The 20,795-nt window shown below is 40.3% G+C and overlaps 1 protein-coding gene across 4 annotated transcripts in view; it reads left to right on the forward strand.

Moving 5' to 3' along the window:
• Positions 1–20,795, forward strand: part of LOC119654575 — a 361,980-nt gene that overhangs the window by 276,104 nt on the left and 65,081 nt on the right. The window contains exon 1 of one of the 4 annotated variants that reach the window (XM_038060032.1): positions 15,754–15,783. The exons of the other annotated variants lie outside the window; for them this stretch is intronic. Coding sequence (XP_037915960.1) covers positions 15,770–15,783 — 14 coding nt within the window. The 5' untranslated portion in view covers positions 15,754–15,769. Of the gene's footprint in view, positions 1–15,753; positions 15,784–20,795 lie in introns of those variants that run through there. 4 annotated transcript variants of the gene reach the window in all.

Raw genomic sequence — 20,795 nt, forward strand, 5'->3', positions numbered from 1 at the left:
AACTTCACAATTTTGGCATTCTATAACTTTGTTAGCAATAGTTGGATTTTTACAAACTTTCTAAAATTGTATATTATATTTATTTACAATGGTAACAATTTTGTACTTCTAAAATAAACTTAAGGGGATTTGATAAATATGGTGATATGCTATTATTAACTTTATTTGAGCAGATATCGGAATGGAATGTATTTTGAGGTCTAGACTTCATATAGCTGCACCCTTGTGGGTTTTTGTCAGGTCTTTCGGTTGAATAGGTTCTGAGAACCAGCCACACCTTCTGGGGCACACAGTTTGAGCCCTCACTCCTCAATGTTTCACCGAGCATCAAAAATGGAAACCGTTTCGAAAAGTACTAATCGCGTCCTTTTATTTTATATCCCACACAATATTACACCCCCCCCCTCGCATGTATAATAAGCACCCCCTTAAACCCAAAGCAAAATAATGCCTCCCATTGTATTTAAAGGGATTCACAGATCACATGTTTTCACCAAATTTCTTGACAATTGGTTCAGCCGTTTCCGAGCAAATGTAAAAGACAAAAGGATTGACATACAAACGAGCAGACACACATTTAAATGATTTCAATAAGGTTTTATTTTACACAAAGACATAGAAAAGGAAATAATTCAAAGTATCTGTATCAAAGCACAATTTAGTTTCTTTTACCGATACGGAAGTAGCCCTTCATTACTGGTAATTGGCACGTCCATAAACAGCTTAGGCTGTGATAAAAAATATACTACCCGAACGGTATTGTTGGAACACTTGCGCCTGAATTTAATTTTCTTCACTGGTCTTTCGCTCCAGCAACGAAAATAATTCAATAAATTACGTTTTTGTTTGTTTTGAACTCTTAGATTCACTTAAAAAAATCCGCGTCCAAGAATTCGTTAACCGAATCAACCTAAAGAAAGGTTCGTTTATGTTGCTCGTCCAAACATCAATAAATAAGTCGGGAAACCAGAAGCTGGACGCGTGTCTATTTCTTACATAAAAACATTTGAGTAGACATTTATCCTAGCACGTAACGTATGTATATGCATATATTATATCAGAATATTCACTTTCGCGTGATACTGACATTCAAAGTCTTAAAATTTGCAGTGAATTTGACCTATTATAACTTTGTTATACCTTATATGGCTGCAAAATTTTCATGATTTTAGAATGCACTTAATGAACTTAAGGGGAGTTTTGCAGTCAATTACTGCAAATTATTGACTTTATTTGAACCGATATCGGTGTGGAGGATTTATGTGGTGTCAACTGATATAACCGTTTCTGACAAAAAGCATGTGAGCGACAGACAGACAGTAACCCGATTTTAATAAGGTTTTTTCTACACAATTTCAAGCAGGTGTCATGTGGCTCTTTGGACAGCACCGTCCACAAAAACAGGCCTCCATCAGCAAAAGTTATACTTTTATATAATACGTACCGACTGATGCTCCCGTTTGCCTGTCAACGGTCAATGATGGTTCCAAACTCAAATACGACGTACTTGGAAAGCTACCGTTGTTAATGCCACTTGATCGGTAATTACGAGTATCTCCCAAGCACCCCAGTTGCACTAGAGGTTCAATTCGATTTGAGACCCGCACTCCCTGAATAAATCCCAAACTTTGATTAGTTCTGGTCGTGCCGAAATTCTTGAAAATACTCTGCTAAAGCACTAATTTAAGGCCCTTTTTTACTGCAACTTTTCCAAGTAATTTCAACTACTTTTATCGATGGTAAAGATACACTTTACAGTCCCAAATTGAAACATTTCTGTTGTTTAAGCGCACCCCGAGTGACGTTAAATTTGAAATGCTTACAGTCAAAAAATTAAGTTACAAACACTGCTGTTCTAATAGACGGCTCTAGAGAAAGGAGGTTTTTTCAAATCAAAATAGTGCATCTTGAGAGTAAGCATCAATTTAGTGTTCCAATCCTGTTTTAAATTAAACTCTGTTCAGTTGTTTTCCAATTTTCTCGGCTAGAGAGTGATCTTTGTATGTTTTTCTCGGTGAATGTTTGGAGTAACCTTACATTTCAGATAGAACAGAGTTGCAAAATGTCTTTGGTAATATTACTTATGTTATTGACTTGATCTTTTCCAGCAGTCTGTTATATTTCGACAGTTTTTTGTTATCATACTCATATCCCAGATGTTATCGCGTCGAAAGCCATCTTGACGTAACATATTAAAGAATTGAGTACCAAACGAAACCAATTAAACTTTCTAGAAAATACATATTCCTACTATGAACGTATATCTATAATAACGTTCTTCTCGACCTCGGACGACTATTTCAACATTGTAAAGTTCAAGACTTCCAACGACGCACAATGGCGAGTACTGATGGGCATTTTCCCCATTTTATAACATACCTGGTATAACACAAGTTGCAACCGCCCCGAAGGACACGACCATTCTCCACTACACTCTCCTCACATTGAAGAAAAAGTAGCCGTACACCACACACGAAGATGTCAAGAATGCACCCAAAATCTTCAAAAATAACAAAGCACCGAGTATGGATGGCATACTTGCAGAGCTACTAAAAACAAGGGGTATATCGACAGCAGCATTCTGGCTAGTCGTACGTAGGGACTAACAAAATTTTGGTAAATTGGCACTTTCATTTTTAATTGGGGCAATTTCATTGTTTGTCGATGTTTTATGTGAAATTTCAGAAATATAAGTGAAAATAAAGCCCAGAAACTGCCCAAATTCTGCTTTATTCTCCACGTTTTTCGACATCAGCTGAAGCCAATACACATTTTACGAGTAAATGAATGAAAAAATGCGTATGGGGTGAATGCACCCTCCCCCAAAACTGTGACAAAGTGGTTTGGAAGTTTCCAGACGGGACACTTTTGTTTGGAGGATCAATCGTACGAAGGTCGCCTCATCGGCTGTTGTCAGGAATGTGGTTCTAGTGAAAGCTAAAGTAAACGAAGATCCCAAAAAATGGTTGCCAATGAACTGAGTTTGAACGCCATTAGTGTGTCGCAAATATTTGTTCATTACTTAGGATGCACGAAAAAATCTTCTGGATAGGTCCCACGCTTTAGAAATGGTCCTCAGAAGGAGGCACGTGTTCATTTCACTGAATATTACCCTGCGAAGTCTAAAACCGGTCAGTCTAGCATCCTCGACAAAATCGTTACAGGCGACTAAGCATGGTCCTATAAGTGCGATGCGTATACTAAAGAACTAAAGAACAATCCATGGCATGGAGCTCAGAAGGCGCCAATGTGGTCGTCAAGGCAAGGCAAGAAATCTCAGCAACAAAAATGATGATCCGAATTTACTTTCCCAGACACAAAATTGTAGTTGCTATTTCTCTAGAAACTGGTCAAATAGTAACAGCTAAATGGTACCCAAAAATGTGCTTACCACAAGTTTTCAAAAATTTGCTTGCAGACAAGCTAGAAAAGGAACTTTGACGCTACTTTCTTCCTCAGGTCGATGCGCTAGTTTACACAGCTTAGCTGAATAACTTTATTGCGCTCTCAGGCAACGATGAAGTTCGTCTAGCTCCATACTCTCTTGGTCTGACAAGCGTTATTTCGAAAAATAGAAAAACAAGTCGGGAAACCGAAAGCTGGGCACTTCAGGTATGAAAGGTTTTCTTTGCTTCTTCTGTGAGTAAATTTGAATGCAGAACTATCCCATTTGAATGTAGCCCGTTATATACAGGGTGCGGCAGCATAACTTCGTTTTTTAAAATGCGCGCCACTCATAGCGGAGCGCTAGTGGTCTCGTTCAAGAGGGGACACTGTAAAGTTTTGTCCCGACATGGTTCAGTCGCCATCATGCGTTGGAATAGTAAGGAGCGTGCCTTTGCCGTTGAGGTTTATTTTTCAAGCGGATGTTCGGTTATTGCAACACAGCGTGCATTTCGGAATCGCTTTAATTTAGCCCCGTTGGCTCCCGTCCCAGACCGCAAATCAATTGAGAACATTGAAGCAGTGAGAGCGTCAATGTTGCGATCGCCACGGCGTTCTGCGCGCAAACACGCATCTGCCCTTGGACTATCCGATCGTTCTGTGAGAAGAATTCTTCGTGATGATCTTCATTTTCATCCCTATAAGATGGCGATAGTTCAGGAACTTTCAGAACTTGACTTCAATTCTCGGATGAACGCGCGTGAGCTTCTTCTTGATGTCATTCCCAAGGGTGCTATTGTTTTTTTTTTAGCGATGAAGCTCATTTTCATTTGTGTGGGTCGGTTAACAAACAAAACATGCGCTACTGGGCTGACACCAACCCTCGAGAATTGCATCAAAAGCCTTTGCATTCACCCACACCCACACCCCCCACAGTGTGGTGTGCAATTTCCTCAGCTGGAATTATTGGTCCCTGGTTTTTTGAGGAAAATGAGGTTACAGTGACAGTGAATTCGGACCGGTATGTAAACATGCTACAGAATTTTTTTTTTGTCACGGCTAGAAAATTTGGATTTGGGGGACACTTGGTTCCAACAAGACGGTGCAACAGCACACACTTCAAGAGCATCGATGGCTGTTTTGAGGGAACACTTTCCAGAGCACCTTATCTCAATTAGAGGCGATTTGGAATGGCCGGCACGCTCTCCCGATCTGTCTCCTCGTAATTTTTTCTATGGGGTTTTTTGAAATCCCGTGTTTATGTGAACCGTCCGAGAACCATACACATGTAAACATGTAAAAGAATCACATGACTATATTTGGTGAAAAAAGAAAGGAAATGTTGGTGGTTCATGCACATGGTATCTAGGCCTCAAAATACCTTCCGTATCGATACCTGTTTAAATAGAGTTAATAATAGTTTATTAATATATTTATTATATTATTTAATAAATATATTTTAGAAATTGCCTAGGAGCTCTCCTTAAGTTTATCCTCGAATCATCAACTTGCAGTAATATACGCTATACTATAGAGCACGACAAGGCCATGTTTGGTGGAATTCGCTCTGTTATCAACAAAGTTGCAACAGGTCAAAATTACCACTTTTATGCAAATTTCTTGTATTCTAGCCTGATGTGTCTAGATTAGTCTGTGAGTATCACACTGAAGTGGATGGTCTGATAAACTAAATGAAATGAAACAAATGCGCCTTCAAATATGCTTATATAAGCAATACACAAAACTTTTCATAACTGAAGCGTTCAGCTTCCGATTTCATTCCTTTAGGGCCGCCGTTTATATCTTATGGATTTCGATGCCACTTCCTCGTTTTGATACCCGCCACATCGAACCTTGTAGCTGGGGTGAACCCACTGCTCCTGTAATATGCTATCACGCTCCTATTGCACTTTGCAACCCGCTTCTCAATAAATACTTAAGGAGGTGAGGCGAACACGTCCATGAGATTGCCATGCGCATGTTTTCGCTCGAAACGCACCGATTCTTTCATTGATTGGTTTTAAGTTTATGAAGTGATCTTGTAGGGGAAACTCTTGTACACGACCAAAGCGATGCTGCATTCTCAAGTTTGCTTTTAAAAATAGTGTAGTTTCGAGATTCACGTCACGTCACTACCTAAACCCGTACCGCCAAAATATCTATCTTGTACTTTACGACCTATTCAATTAGTGCTCTAAGAGACAGACTCTAGACACACTCCAGACTCCAAACTCGTGGTCCCTTTTCCATTGCCGTAGTCGTCATTGTATTTCTGAGCCGACCTGAGCTTCCGTTTCGAGTTCCAACACAATAATATGCGGTGAAAAAGTTGTCAGCCTGCTGCACAGCTCTCAAATAAGGGAACCCGTTGGCTTTTCTTTGTTTTACGGAGCTGAGAAATCGCCTAACTGATAGCGAGCTTAAGGTAGTAATTTTGGAAAATTTATTTAGCCAATTCCTATGTATGTGACTCATTTCAATTTATTCACTATCCTCGAAATATAATGGGGATACCTCAGAGCATGGTGTGTTCCATATTTAAAGCGAAATTCAAACGCAATTCTGAACTAACCTGAATGTCCGCGGTCTCTCAAAAAGTTGTTTCAAGTTTGATAGAATGGAAATGGAGAAAATTCTCTACTTCGGGAGAGAACCTTTTTTTAAGATTTCGCGTAAAACAGTAGCAGTAGCATCGTTCTACGTTGAGTTTAAGGGGTGCCAAAACACGCAAAGGGAAGTGCCAATTTTTTTTAAACCGAATATACTTATAACCTCCCACCTTTCTACTTTGACTAACAGCTACATGTGGCCTCTATGTAGCTAGTCCTTGAGCACAGATATGAGGACCTGCCTGGTTTGCAGGGAAGTTGACGCCCCGCTGATGTCCCACTGTCCGAAGCCTGGGAACTCTCTGCTTGCTCGTTCCCGACATCATCGGTATCGTTGGCATTATCAGCCGAACTCTCATCAATGTTTCGACACCGATGTTTCACTTCTGGAAATTTTTAATTTTTATAGCTTTTCTTTGTTATGCTGCATACCGTTTGGGTGTAAAATACGTGATTAAGGATTATAAGATATGGTTTAAGTATGCATTACAAACTGGCGCTATTAACTGAACTCTAACATCCACAATTCTAAATTCACGGGTGGTATGCTGTGCTAATCCCTGAGGATTACTCCTGAGAAGGTATAGAAAGGCCAAGAAGTACAAAAATGTCGAAGAAGTTGTCAATGCTGCTCATGTCATCAATGCTACTTTCTATTGAAATCGTTGATCGTTGCATGTACATTATAAACAAAAAGCAAGAGTTTCGAAAGTTTAAAAAATTGTGTCCCATTCTTTTCGTGCTCGTACTCTAGACTGTGTGAGAAATAGAGAAATCTGATGCGCAATGTAGGACAGCTAAGGCCTGATTCCATTCCATATTTCCCCATATCTATTTCACCTGATAATACTTTGCTGCCTCTCTATAGCTGGATGAATTTTCAGGGAATGACTTGTTTTTAGAACAGAGGCAACCCCTCAGGCGTTGCCTTACCTCAGAACTAAGCGCGGCGCAATTGCAAAAGACCAGGTTAGCTAACATTTGATTAATTCCTAGACATGAAGTATTTACTAATTAAGAAGGCAACCTAATGTTAAAGCACGCATGATTAGCTTTGTTGTTAAAGTGACTAAAAAAAGATATCAATTTGAAGTTTTGACTGCTTATTTATAAAGTTGTGGCGCGACAGGATTCGCGCCATTCGAAATTTATATCGAATGTTGCGAATGCGAGCGGACAGATGACGCCACCGGCGCTCTCCACTCAGTTTAGACCTCCCGACAGGAGTGGAGAGCAGAGTGCCATGACTTGACGGCTGAACGTAAAGGAAAATGATAGAGAGTCTTCTGTCTTCGAGATTGGCTATTGCGGCAATTAATATTAATTTAATTTCATGCTGTATATAATTAAGTGTTAAATATAATTTAATATCATAAAAAGATAAAGTATTTAGCTCTTAAAAAGTTTTAAAGTTGAAATTTAATGGTCGTCAAACATAGCAAAAAAAAAGACACCGCATTCGTCCGGCGTTGCAGTATTGCTAGTCGAAAAATAAAATACGCACCTCGTATAATCCAGCGAAAATATCAACCGTAAACCAAAATATCATATTATTTCGATTAGTTTTGAATAACAATTATGGCATGAATATAGATTTTTGACCAACCAAAATTAGGACATTGAAAAAAGTAGGCCGTTGTTAAAAATTCTCTACTCGGACTCATAGTTCTTTCCATGGTGAAAACGAAAATTGCCTTTGCAAAAAAAATTGAGAATATAGTTAATATGCCAAAATTCACTCTGAATAAAATGGTGTGAAGGAAATTGGACAAAATCTATTTCGGAAGCAACTTACTGTGGCTAATATCAAGTCAAAATCACACGAAAACAGAAGTTAGTCACAACAGTCATATTTTTTTTGCGCTAAAACACAAAATACTTTTTTGCCAACCCAATAATTCAAACAGAATAGTCGGTGTAAACTGCAACGGGTGAAATATTACTAAAATTTTACTGGTTTACTTTCAAAATGTTGTATGATCTTTGTTATCGAATTTAGAAATATGTTTTGTCTGCAACCTCAAGTAGAAATCGTTGCTTTCAGCCAACAATTATCTATTTTTAGTTTCAATATTGACGCGCAGACATATCTATCATCGAGTTAGTTTGCTCACAAAAAAATATCTCGATACTCTGTTGCGGATATATAATATACAGTAATTGACCTGAAACATCAATAACTAGCGTGGATCATTCACTGAAGGAATTTTTCTCACCCTTTCCTGAAAAATGAAAATTTCATAACTTAATCGAATCATTGTTCAAAACGCTACTCAATAGTCTTTGTTTGAAGATGGATTTTTTCAAACTTTCACCACCGACGATAGCGTTACTTCATAACGACCGATAAGACCTCAAAAACTGAATTATCATAGATAATAAGACCACTTGAAATACCACAAATATTTGCTGAAATTCATATTACGTATGGATATGGGTCTGAAGAAAGTGATGCTACATCTTTTTTGAGTTTTTTTCTTAACCTTTCAATTAAATAGAAAAAGGCGCGATAAGATCTTTACATTTGAAAGATATTTAAATAAGTGAAAACAGGAATTTTAGAATAGTATCTATTACATACCTATTACCTATTACCTATGGTGTATCTATTACACCATACAGTTGTAAAATGTAATTTATGAAAAAGTCGGCCTTTTTTGGATGAAATAACAAAACAAATATCTCTATTCACCTGTATAGAATGCAGCTAGATGTAACCACAATAAAGTAATCACAATTTCGCAAAAATAGATACAAATATGGAGACTATTTATTAGAAAAGAAGCAACACAAAAGGAGAACAGTTACTCATCACAATTTCAATTACCTTTCCATTTACAACCTAAGAATTGATACCCGACCCGAGACAAATTATTATGTATTATTCAAATGAGAAAATTGAGTTGCCAATGATGGAAACCTGATCTAATTTTTCTCACGTTTTTATACCGTCAAAGATAATGCTTTCTTCGGGGAAACGGACATGTGTAGATACACCACGTATGATCATTGCATGAGTGATGAATGCAACATTTATGACATGCAAATTATATGTAGAACTTGCGCAAAAACTGAGTATCTACTCCCATACATCGAAGCTATCTTTTATATTGTTTTGAATTCAATAAGAGTCTAAGAGAAAATTCCGTTGGCTTTATTGTTTATTGCGAGTACGCTAGCGTGTAACGTCAGCAAAAATCAATTTATTCATTTTTGCGCATGTGCCCATCTTTTTGCGGAAGTTTGTGAACATGGTAGACGGAGACGAGGCAGTGATCTGTTATTGAAATTGAGAGTGAGCAATGCACCTTTCTTCTATCGGCTGCAAATCCTAAAGGAAGAGGACTCGACTGCTTTATGTATCGAAATTTGACCTCTAAACTTGAACAGGTTTCTAAGTTTCTTTCTATTAAAGAACAAACAGAAGAAATGAGTTAGTCCTAAATCTCCACCAAACAATTTTGAGGATGAAAAGCATCACATGAGTCTAACGAGGATACTTTATTGAGTAGCACAATTCAACTAGTTTGTTTACAATTTCTCCGTCTTTATGAAGGATGACTCATGGGGGCAAAACAGTGGGGGGCGTGATCCCCCTGTGGCGGCGGTTGCAGTCAGGGTGCCCCCCCCCCTTTGTGGACGCAATCTGGCGGGATGGTTCCGCCACTTGGAACAACGGACGCCATGCGCTTTTATCACGAGCCTCATACGTCGACTATCAGTAAGTGAAGAAGCGTAGCTAAATCACTTGCTGAACGAGCTGACGCTAGGCGACCGCGTTTGGGTAGTCGCACCGTAGGACCCCCGACAATTTGCTGGTACCGTAAGTTAGGAACCCACCCGATGAAATTTCAATGCGAAAAATTATGATCGCTGGGTGCCTCGACGGCGGCTACCCGAAGCGCAGTACCCCGCCACCTTACAACCTTCGACCCTCTGAGCAGACGCTGATTTTTGGTCGACACGGGCGGAGAGGTGTCTGTCTTCTCTTTACCCCGTCCAAACACGTTAACACCACAAAACTTACGACCCTCCGATTCGCACCTACGGCTACAGGCAGGTAGATGTAAGTCTCGGATTGCGCCGAATGTTTTCGTGGCGATTCGTTTTGGCTGACATTAGCACCCCCATTTTAGGCGCGGATTTCCTGTGTCACTATGGGCTTTTGGTAGACCTATAGAATAGCCTTGAGCCTCGCAACCGCTTTGAAATCCTCAGGAAAAATGTCCGTCTGTGCAAAAGACACTTTTTCGATTGTTTTCGAGGACATTGCTGACCATCGCATTCCCGCGCTCCTCCGAAAATATCGCAACATCACTACTGAAAGTAGTTTCTCCTAGTCGGTTTAGCACGATGTGCAGCACCACATTAGCACTACCGGCTCCTAGATTCTCTCAAAGGTGCGTCGCCTATCAGCCCAGAAGCAACAGCTAGCTCCTGTATATAGACCTTCCAATAGCTGTTGGTCACCTCCACTCCATATGGTCCCTAAACGAAACGACGAATGCATTATTTGTGGGCCCACTTTTTAAATTCAAAAATGTCTGACGGTTTCGTCGCAAATGCAGAGACAACTCTGCACACGCTGCCTCACATAGGCAGCAGCATGACCGAAAACGGTTACAGATACATAGTAGCTCTGATCACATTGATTCATAGACCGGACGTGAGTGTAAATCATGGCAAGCGACACCATAAGGTTCTGGCCTTAGATGGGTCCTCTCTTGCCAAGTACTTTGTCGTCGTCGTAATGAAAAGATGGTGAAGTAGCATCCGAAGAGTTGCCTCTACTATTCGTCAGCTACTTGTGAATTTAGGAAAGTGGATGGTGGTCCGTGCACCAAAACGTGAGATTTGCACCTTGAAGTTAGTATAGCATGCCATGGGGGCGACGGATTTACTCGCTTCTTTAAACAAAAAGGTGCTTATCTAGGCGTAGACCATCTTAGGCCAGAGGCTAAGAATGTTACTAGATTTGATTCATACGTCATGATAATAAATCAATATAATCTGAGGAAATACCAGCTGTAATTGTTTACGGTTACGTTGCGCTTCGGGGCAGACGTGAAACAGTATATCAATTGGGCCTTTCTACTCTCCTGTGTTCGAATAATGCTTTTTAGTCTCTTGTGCTACCATAAACTGCATCTAATCCTATACTGCTTGGTATTGAAAGCCTCCAACCCATATTTTCCCGTCATACGATGTAAAGACCAGAAACTACTCATAAAAACGCACGTAGGAAAATACTTAAGCAAGCTAGAAGGTCTTTGAGGATTTGCAGATCAATAGCAGGGAAGAAATGGGAATACCCCTTAAAAACGCACTGGATATACACATACTGCAATAGTAAAGTCAATGATTACGTTTTGGATGCCAATCTGGGCAGACAAAATCAAACTCTACAGTCAAGGAGTAGCATAACCTTTAAAGATTAGTTTATAGCTAGAGCATCCCTAGAGGTCGTTTTGGGATTAACTCTTAATCAATTTCGCATACAGGTAAGGAGGCAATCTTCAGAATATCGAGCAGTATCAGCGAGGCAGATACCTAAATCAGAAGAAAAATAAATTTTTTTCTGGGCGATTTTCATCCAAAATTGCTGATACTAAGGATAAGCATCACAATGCAGTTTAATTTCGGTAAGAAATTTGATACACAATGGAGCACAGAGCAGACACAGAAAGTGCATCAATGACCTAGGGTTTAATTAATTAGTATAATACATTGATGGCAACTTTACAGCAGAGGGAAAGGGTGAGGGGGTCATTGCTCCAAGAAAAATGTACTTCAAACCAGGGTATCAGTATATAACGCCATAGACAGGGGCACCTAACAGACGGCCAAGCGGAAAACAGGGAACTTATAATCGTAGATTCCAGAGCAGCAAAACTGCTACTTCTACTCATCAGGAAACCCTCCGAATTCGAGATCTACCCATAATGTTCAAGATTTCTAAAAAGGGCAATCATATTGAATGCCGCAAATAAAGGAGTGTTTTGCATGTTTCCTGTTCTTGCAACGAAGATAGTTAAAATAATTCTGAAAAGCATAGAAAAACATCTCGCTTTATCGAAAGGAAGCAAGATTTTGGGTCTTCCTGCACCGGTCATTCTGTCACCCTGCCTATCATTGTGGAGTCGAGTTGCTCTTCATCGATCATCAACAGGGAATGCATCTGGATTGCCGTATACAGGAAGGGTAAATTAATGACTACTATTATTATCAGAGCGACATACGAATGGCCTACAATGCCGCATGCTGAATCCAGGCGAAATCTCAAATGAATGTGAAACCCAAAGCGTAGTCCTCCAAGATTTAACTAGGAACGTCTTCATGCTGCCTTGCCTGTATGACGTGGATGATTTGAGTGAACAGTGTCCACTCCCCTAAAATACCTCGATTAACCTGTTTCAGCGCTGAACAGATATCAAACATGGAGCTTGGCAATTTGACTGTGAATTCGGAGAAGAAGGCAAACAGAGTGAGACTGGAGATAAATGCCAACAAAACTTAGATCTTCAATTTGGGGGATCTTAGCACTCTTCCTGTTTATATTGCTGGTTGCCATGAACTGCTGTATTCATAAAATCACCGCCTTTCGCAAAATCATAACGAAGTACTACTTCACAAAAAAGACTACGTTGAAATCTTCATCTTTATGTAGATCACCGCGCGGTAGTATTCCGTCAATTTCAGCATCTCTTGTTTCTCGGAGTCTCATATGATTACTTCATCCTCTCGGAGTTAGCTCGAACATGGCCTCGTCTTAAATTTGAAATGTATTATGTAATCGTATGCAATTCATCTCCAAGTACGTCATAATCGATTTTGAAATGATGGTGAGACCACCAACTCAAATACATAATGTACATATGAACAAAAAGCATTTGCTTTTTGTTCACTAAGCCAAGCAGAACTTCCTTTAGCCAAGTTCTTATGACACTAACAATCTCATCGTTATTACTTTGACGTCACCAATTTGTTTCACGCCAAGGGCAAAATCAATCATTTCCTTCAGCACCCAAGAAACGAGGAGCACATTCTACATTACGTATATTACGGTACGCCACAACAATGTACTGTTTAGGACCCTCATTCGGATCCTACCAAAGCCTCTCTTGAAAAAGACAACTCTTAGCTTCCCCAAATATGTAGGTGAATGCATCTACATTTTAGACCCTCATCTTGTTCATAGCAAACTTGTGCGCCGTCACCTAGAAACAAAAATCAATCAAAATTCTGGCGGCCAGAAAGGAATTCGAGGTTGGAAAAAGGACCCCGAGAAAAGATGGCAAACTTGACGAACCCCCAACCAGGCGCAAACGCAAGACACCTATTCGAAGAGTATAGACCCCATCAGAAAGACAAGGGTAAAGGAAGAAGGGCTACTTAAGGAGTGCGAAATGGACACATGGAAATAAGCTCCGAAACATCTCTATGGATGTCAAAAATGACATAATGAAGATAGAAGAACTGTTTCACCTTATTACACAGCAGCGAGACTTCTGAAAGACACCCGAAGAGAAGCTGAGAAAAAAGCATATCACTAACGCAGCCCGTAGTTGTACAAAACATGCTGTTCGCAATCCGCCAGAGGGAGAACAAACAACTGATAAAATAAAACGAGGGGAAAACAGCCTGGATCTGCTGACGATGACGCAGGGGTAACCAAATGGGCCAAGCAACATCGAAAAAGAAAAAAAATCAATAACAATAACCTAACTTGAATAAAGTCGTCAGGGACCTTACTGTAGCAAAATCAAAGTCAACTACGGCGACATCAGCGCCAAAGAAAAAGGAGAGTGGCAAACCACGGTTAGAGGCCACCTTCATCAAGACGAACGAAGGGAGATCTTTCGGAAAAGTTCTTCGAAAAATCTACAACAATTTCAAACCAAGAGCCACAGGGGTAAATCCTAAACCTATCGGGCGGACACCAACTAACGATAAACTTGTTAAACTTGAGTCGAAGACTGGCAATAAGAGAACGTTTAGCGAGAGGGTCCAGGGCGTTCTAAGCGCGAAAGTATTGGTTTCCAGATCTAGATCTAGAACTAGAATCCATCTTGGAAAATTTGCCAGAGCTTCCTTATTAGTGGTAGGTAAATAAGCCACAAAACCCGGAACCGAACAAAGTAACTACGACTCAATCGTTAGTGCATTCAACAAGGAGCCGCAACTTGCAATGCATTAGCGTCCAAGAGGAGACTCAGTACTGATGAACCGCTGATGTTGCAAGTCTGCAAAGGAAATACTTCAGACTGGATTGGTCAGCGTGGAAGAGACCAAAATGAAGGAACCCTTAGATCCGCCAAATATAAAAGATCGCAAAAAACTCTGGCACTAAATCAAAAAGCAAAAAGCATTCTGCTGGCAGGAGCTAATCAGGGACATTAACAGGGGCCCATGGGGTCTCATGTGTACGCTGGTTTTTAAAAAACACGCTTTCCATCCCACCGTTCCATGAAAGCAATGAAGATGGAGAAAACCGGGCTTGAATTTTTTCCTGACTGGAAGTACTGAATAATGCTCACTCTTCAATGGAATGAAACTGGAAGAGGCGCTGCAATCCACAAAGGAAAAGAAAACACCAAGATCGGATATTTATATATATAAGTATAATCTGGACTTCCAGCGCATTCAATGTAGGTATGTTTTCTCTTTCCGCTAGAAAGGGAACCCCGCACAATCACCACTGCCCACGAGTGGGGATATTGAAGGACTAGTTGAACGACTCCAATCTGCTCTACAAGGCCAGAGAAGTACAATTGTCTGCTATGGCTCGAGAAGTCTGATGAATCTTATCTGAATCTTATCACCATACTGCTGAGCGGAGGTGCACATACCTCAGAAAATGTTGTCACTTGTGAAGTGAGTGCCCTCACCACATAACAACAATTATGGGAAAGAAAAACGGGGGGTATATGGACTACTCATCTTATAAATTACGTGCGACCGTGGTTCAGTCGAAAGCAGATGAGGGTAACTATTTCCTAACCCTGCTGCTCAGTAGGAAGTCATCGTCCCCCGACCACCTTTACTGTGCGGATATGGTTTATGGTGCGTGTCAATCCATTTTTTCTATAGAAGAGTGTCAAGTGTCTTCGGGCTCTATAATTGTGATCGTGCGGCAGAGCGAGGACACGTGGAACAGAGTGGGTTACAGTCAAGGCATTCTCAAGGCGAAAAAGACGAAGCTGGATAGTAGAGACACAAGGATAACTGAATCTCTCTGAGCTACGGGGTTTCCTCCCTACACTGAACATGTCTGGTTTGAGGTCCGGTTCCATTCTAGACACAAAAGCGTTTTTTTTAACCAGTAATCTGTCTGACACAGCTTGCACCGAGTGCATAAATGCAGTTCACCCCCCTACCCAAGAAAAGGACGACGATCGAAGAGGGAAGATCCTCCAAGATCACATCCCGCGTTTCTTCTGCTTTAGGTTGGTTTCGCCTTCTTACCACATCTACTGGCCATTGTAATTGGAAGATTTTAAAAATTTTAAGATTTTAAATTTAGATTTTAAAAGATTTTGTGTATTATATATATATATAATATATCTAATAATAAAGCCTGACTTTTGCTTCCACTTTCATATTTGATTTTAATTTTCTGGGATTTATTCTTATAAAAAACTGTTTTTCATCTTTTGTACTAAAATTGTACTCATTCAATTCCTTTTTTTTTTGCAGGTAAGTTGACGATTTATGTCCTGCAAAGAAAATCATTGACATTTCATGGACATGTAAAGAAATTAAACGAAAACTATCCAATGAACGCCTCAGGGTAAGTCAAAGTAAAAGTAAATAAAAGATTGTTACTTGAAAATGAGTAAGGAAATTTGAAAGTGGGACAATGAAAAGAGTTCTGAGTCAACATTGATGGTTATCCTTATTCTAGTAGCATATCCAAGTCTTAATCCAAAGGACACCATAAGAGACTATCACCGCATTTTATTATTATATAGCTTGCAGTTGAGAGATGTGTTACTTTATCTCTTATTGATAAGTAATGTTTCTAGATACACAATCTTTCCGCCTACTTATGGGGCAGGTTGCATTTGCCACAACTCAGTCAATCTGATAACCCTGGACCCGATATTGAACAGTTACCATTTATTATTCAAGAAAATCAATAGACCTATCCACACGCCGCATTTCCTAAATTTATGATCCAATAAAATTCTGCACTCATATAAATCTATAAGTGTTAATTATGAGCTTATCTTAGTCGATTTAACATCTCGATATCTTTTATATGAGTAAGTCCCGGTATCATATCAACATTTCAAGGTCCAAATACTTTAAATGTCATTTGGCATAGATAAAAGCTAATAATGATCCTGTCGGAAAAATGAAGGTGAACGTGTTATTTTTATGAATGCGACACTAAATCTGCCGGTGCTGTAAAGTTAGATACTTGAAACCGCAACTAGATTGAGCAGTGCGACAGTGCTGCCGCTTTAAATTTAATTGTTTGATGACTACATAGGTGGGAATGAAAAGTGAACATTCTGAAATATGTAATATCAACGCTTGGGTATAACTAGTTATCTGCTGATGATATCAAGCTGGTAGATATTCTACTTGAGTGTATACTATAGAAACATATATAAATGTACTCGTAGTTATGTAGCGAGAAAATTAACTCTTTGTAATGTATGATGATACAGCCATTGAGAAAGGTGAGTCGCAGCCGGGATTGATCAGAGAGAAGGGGAAGGAAGTTTCCCACGTGCCCGAAGATACCCTTGGAGCCCGGAAAAGGTACCAACAAAACTAAATTTAGTTGATAATATGGATGGGTCCGAAATCACTAGATTTTGTCTTTACGGTCCTGGTCATATATAAAACTTAGGAATGAATAGAAAAGAGTATTAATCGATCCGTTCATAACAGAAGAACATTGTCAAGGAATCTAACAGGATATCAAATTAATGTTGTGCGAATTAAATGATGGTTTACCACCAAATGCCCAGAGCTAAGATATGTCTTAACTTAACCTTTGAAGAGTCGCTCAACGTTTGCAATAATGTATGGATGACAACATAACTATTGGTGTAATAATGAGTTGCGTAACCTTTACTCAGTTCGCCGCGACCTAAATGATTACCTAAAAGGCAGTAAGTATAAAGAAGCGTAAAAAGCCTAAAGTTAGTAGTGTAGCAAAGTAAAGGGGAAGCTTCCACCAAGGAGATCGTGCCTGCCATCCGCGGTTGAAAAATAATAACATTACCGGCAGTAATCAGAGAGGAGCTATTAGAAATTTGGGCCCTAAAGACAAACTTAACAATGCCTTTAAGATCGCAATGAAGACAAGACCGATATATTTGCGGAGCAGAGCGGTTCACGCATTGTAAAGGAGATTTTCCCTTGATTATGGTAGCGGCCGGAACATGTGTGCAGAGACGATGAAGAAGGGATAGCTATCCCAAATCCTAAAAATTTGTCGAAAGGCCCGCCCGCAAAATATACTGATCAAAAAGCCAGAGACACTGCACGACGAAGTCAAAACACAGTCTCTAAAAAATTTTTCGCGGACCCAAAATTGTCATCGAAATTGACCTCGATGAGAATGACGATGCCGTTCAAACACATATCATTCCCTCAAGCAGGGTGGAATCAGGAATGCGGCGCTCGATGAACAAATCTTTTGGCCAGCATGCTGGCTTCGTTGCCGTCAAGAAGTCTGTATATTGGAGATTCAACTCCCAGCGCATTGCTCGAAATTTTTTGATGAAACAAAATCATTGCGCACGTTCGAGAAAAATTCCGCCCATAAGGTCTTGTGTTAGTGTCGTCTATGTAATGCACTGCATTGGTGTGCGGCCACGTGGTTGCATAGTTGGGCACAGGCCAGTTAGTCACGCGCCACAAGGGCCATGGGCCAGTCCTTACCCCAAAGATACAGAATAACATTCCGTGTCCCTTTACCACTGGATTTTCTCCTCCTGTATACAAGTCTTCTTGGCCGCCAGCAATCTGCAAACTTATTACATCACGGATTTCTGAACTTTTTTTTCACAATTCTTTAGACACTTTCTTTCACAGGAAAAGGAGCTTTGCCTCAAGAGCATACGAGCACCTCTCTTTTCGCATATTCGTCGATCTCATCACGGCAGAACAATAAAATCATTTTGCTGGGATCACCTTGTGGAATAGTATATTCTATAACATTTGTGCAAACTTAAGGCACTGTGCCGCTCGATCACTAATGGACGTGATCATCAAACCGTAACCGACACAAATTCTATTTCCCGATCAATGATCAGCACAGGCGAAACAAGCCAATCGTGCTTACGAATACTAAATTTCACGTAGCAAACACGATATGAAATCTCAAGTTATCACTTAACACGTTTCGAGCACGAGCATTCCTTCTTTGATTAGGCCACTATTCCAGCCCTGCATTTCCAAAACTTCTTCTATTTCTTTCAATTCCAATTACATAAATTTCGCCACAAGAAAAGTATTCAAACTGGGATATCCGGAGTCTGGGTACTATGAGATGCGAGTAATCAATCTGACCAACTCTCTATCCAAAGCGACATCCATGCACTAAGCATCAGCTTTTTCTTTTCCTTTAGCCTTTGGCCCATTCACAATAGGGGTCGGCTCGTCGTGATCGGTTGCGCCATTTTATTTTATCAAAGGTCTGATCTGATTTCCGTAGTCTACATAAAAACGAAATTTGTGAGGAATACCATGACCGCCCGGTTGCATATAAAATCCAGCTTAATAGGTTACCGCGGGTGGGTCACTTAATCCGAATGGATGAGAATGATTCAGCCCGGAAAGTCTATAAGGGCAATATATATGGTAGAAAAAGAAGACGAGGCAGATCCTGGCTAAGATGGAGCGATGGCGTAAGCCAGGATGCCAAACAGCTTTTAGGGATATCGAATTGGCGCAAAACCGGGATGTCTGGTGTTCCTTAATAAGGCAGGTCAGGATGCTAAACAGCTTTTAGGGATATCGAATTGGCACCAGGCCTAGACAACCGGTATCCAGGTTGTTGCGCCGTCGATGTTGATGCAAAGTTTGATCTGGATGTAGCCGCGGGGCATCCAAATCACCATCCCGCATATCAACCCACCGTTGCTTCGACCAGCCTTTTGGTCGCTTATCATCGACTTCGATGTTCAAACCTATCTTGGTAAGTAGGTTCTTGTTAGCACGAATTACATGGCTATATGATCGAAGACGTCTCTCTCACAATTTTTCCACAATCGGTGCAACCCCATATCGATCGCGGATATCTTCAACATTCAGCTGTTGATCTCAAAAGGGTTTCCAACCAGACTCCGGCTAGATTCAGAGTCAGAGGAGAGAAGGAAGAAAGAAGGTGATTACCCTCAGAGCAGTAACTAATGCTGCAGGGGTAAGTCTACGAGTGATATAACCGTTTCCAAAAAGGGGTGAAAATCGTGAAGCTAACGGACGAAAACGTATAAAAAGTGAAAGAAATGATTGTAAACTACTGCCGAATTAAAGTAGGAGAAATCGCTGATAATGTCGACATATTAGCTGATTCATACCATCGATTTTTTTCATAAGTTTTCGGTACGAAACCGTTAAACCGAATTTACTTACGAGTCCCTAAATGAAGTCAAGAATGACGCAGAGCTACTGAAACGTACCGTACCAGGGGGGGTAAAACACACTTTAATTGATATGGTTTTGGAACTAAGGCTCAATCATTCTAATGGAGGTACACTGGATCGCTAATAGCGATGAAAACTCTACGGATGTGGTTGATTATGGAGGTTATGCTCACTATGCACTTTCATTTTAACCACAAATCACACCTTAAATTCTAGTGTAAAGCCCCGACTGATCAATAAAGAAAGCTTCCTGGAAAAAATGTTCGAGTTTGTAACATAAGAAATCATGGTTTTTTCAACACATTTCATTGCTTTTTCGTGCATTTTTGGGAAGAAACTTTAATGATGCCCTAGCCTCCATATTCGCCAGTAGAGCTGCATTAGGAGTTGCGGCCTTAAATCCGCTGGTGCTAAACATTGGGGCCCTAGCTTTAGCAAGAGATGCATTCTCATCAAGACGATGCAGTCCGTTCTGTTCTACAAAATACTGGTATGGGCTGATGCTCTAAGTAATGAGATGTATCGTAAGGGCCTCCTGCAAGTACCTATGGGAAGTTTAGCGAGTGTCGCAGTGCCCTCGGTTGTGGTGGTCGCTGGAGTGATACCATTGTCTTCCTTCCCCCTTCCCTCTTTGCTAATCATCACAAAGCCATCTACAAGCGCTAGGGCGAAGACTCAAGAGAGGTAATTACTAATGAAAAATAAATGATAACTCCCTACGAGTCAAAAGACAGATGGACTGCGAGGCCCATTTGCAATTTATGTCCGTACTTGAACGGGAAGTATGGTGAGATTGACTATTTTTTTTATCCAACTACCAATGGGCATGAAAGTTATCAATCTTACCTACACAAGATTGAGAAGGCACGATTCCCTAACAGTGATTGTTTAGCAATGGGGTGGTGAACAACATCGATCACACCTTTTTTTTGTGGAAAATAGAATGAGACTCGTTAAGGGAGTCTTTTCTAAAATACAATCGTCAGAGAGCACAGAAGAGCGCTTACAAATGGAGCCGTGTCGCACATTACGTTCAGATTCTTCTTCCTGCTCGACGGGTAAAGGGGCTCGATGGCAGGAAGTTTTTTGAACTTGGAAATTTCTCCGCGTCCTCTCTGGCATTGCGCAGAATCTCAGCTAATGTACGATCTTTTTTCTTTGTTCTTCTTATTATTATCAGCACATAGGGTTGGAG

The sequence above is a fragment of the Hermetia illucens genome, chromosome 4, assembly GCF_905115235.1.
Source record: "Hermetia illucens chromosome 4, iHerIll2.2.curated.20191125, whole genome shotgun sequence".
Classification (NCBI taxonomy): domain Eukaryota; kingdom Metazoa; phylum Arthropoda; class Insecta; order Diptera; family Stratiomyidae; genus Hermetia; species Hermetia illucens.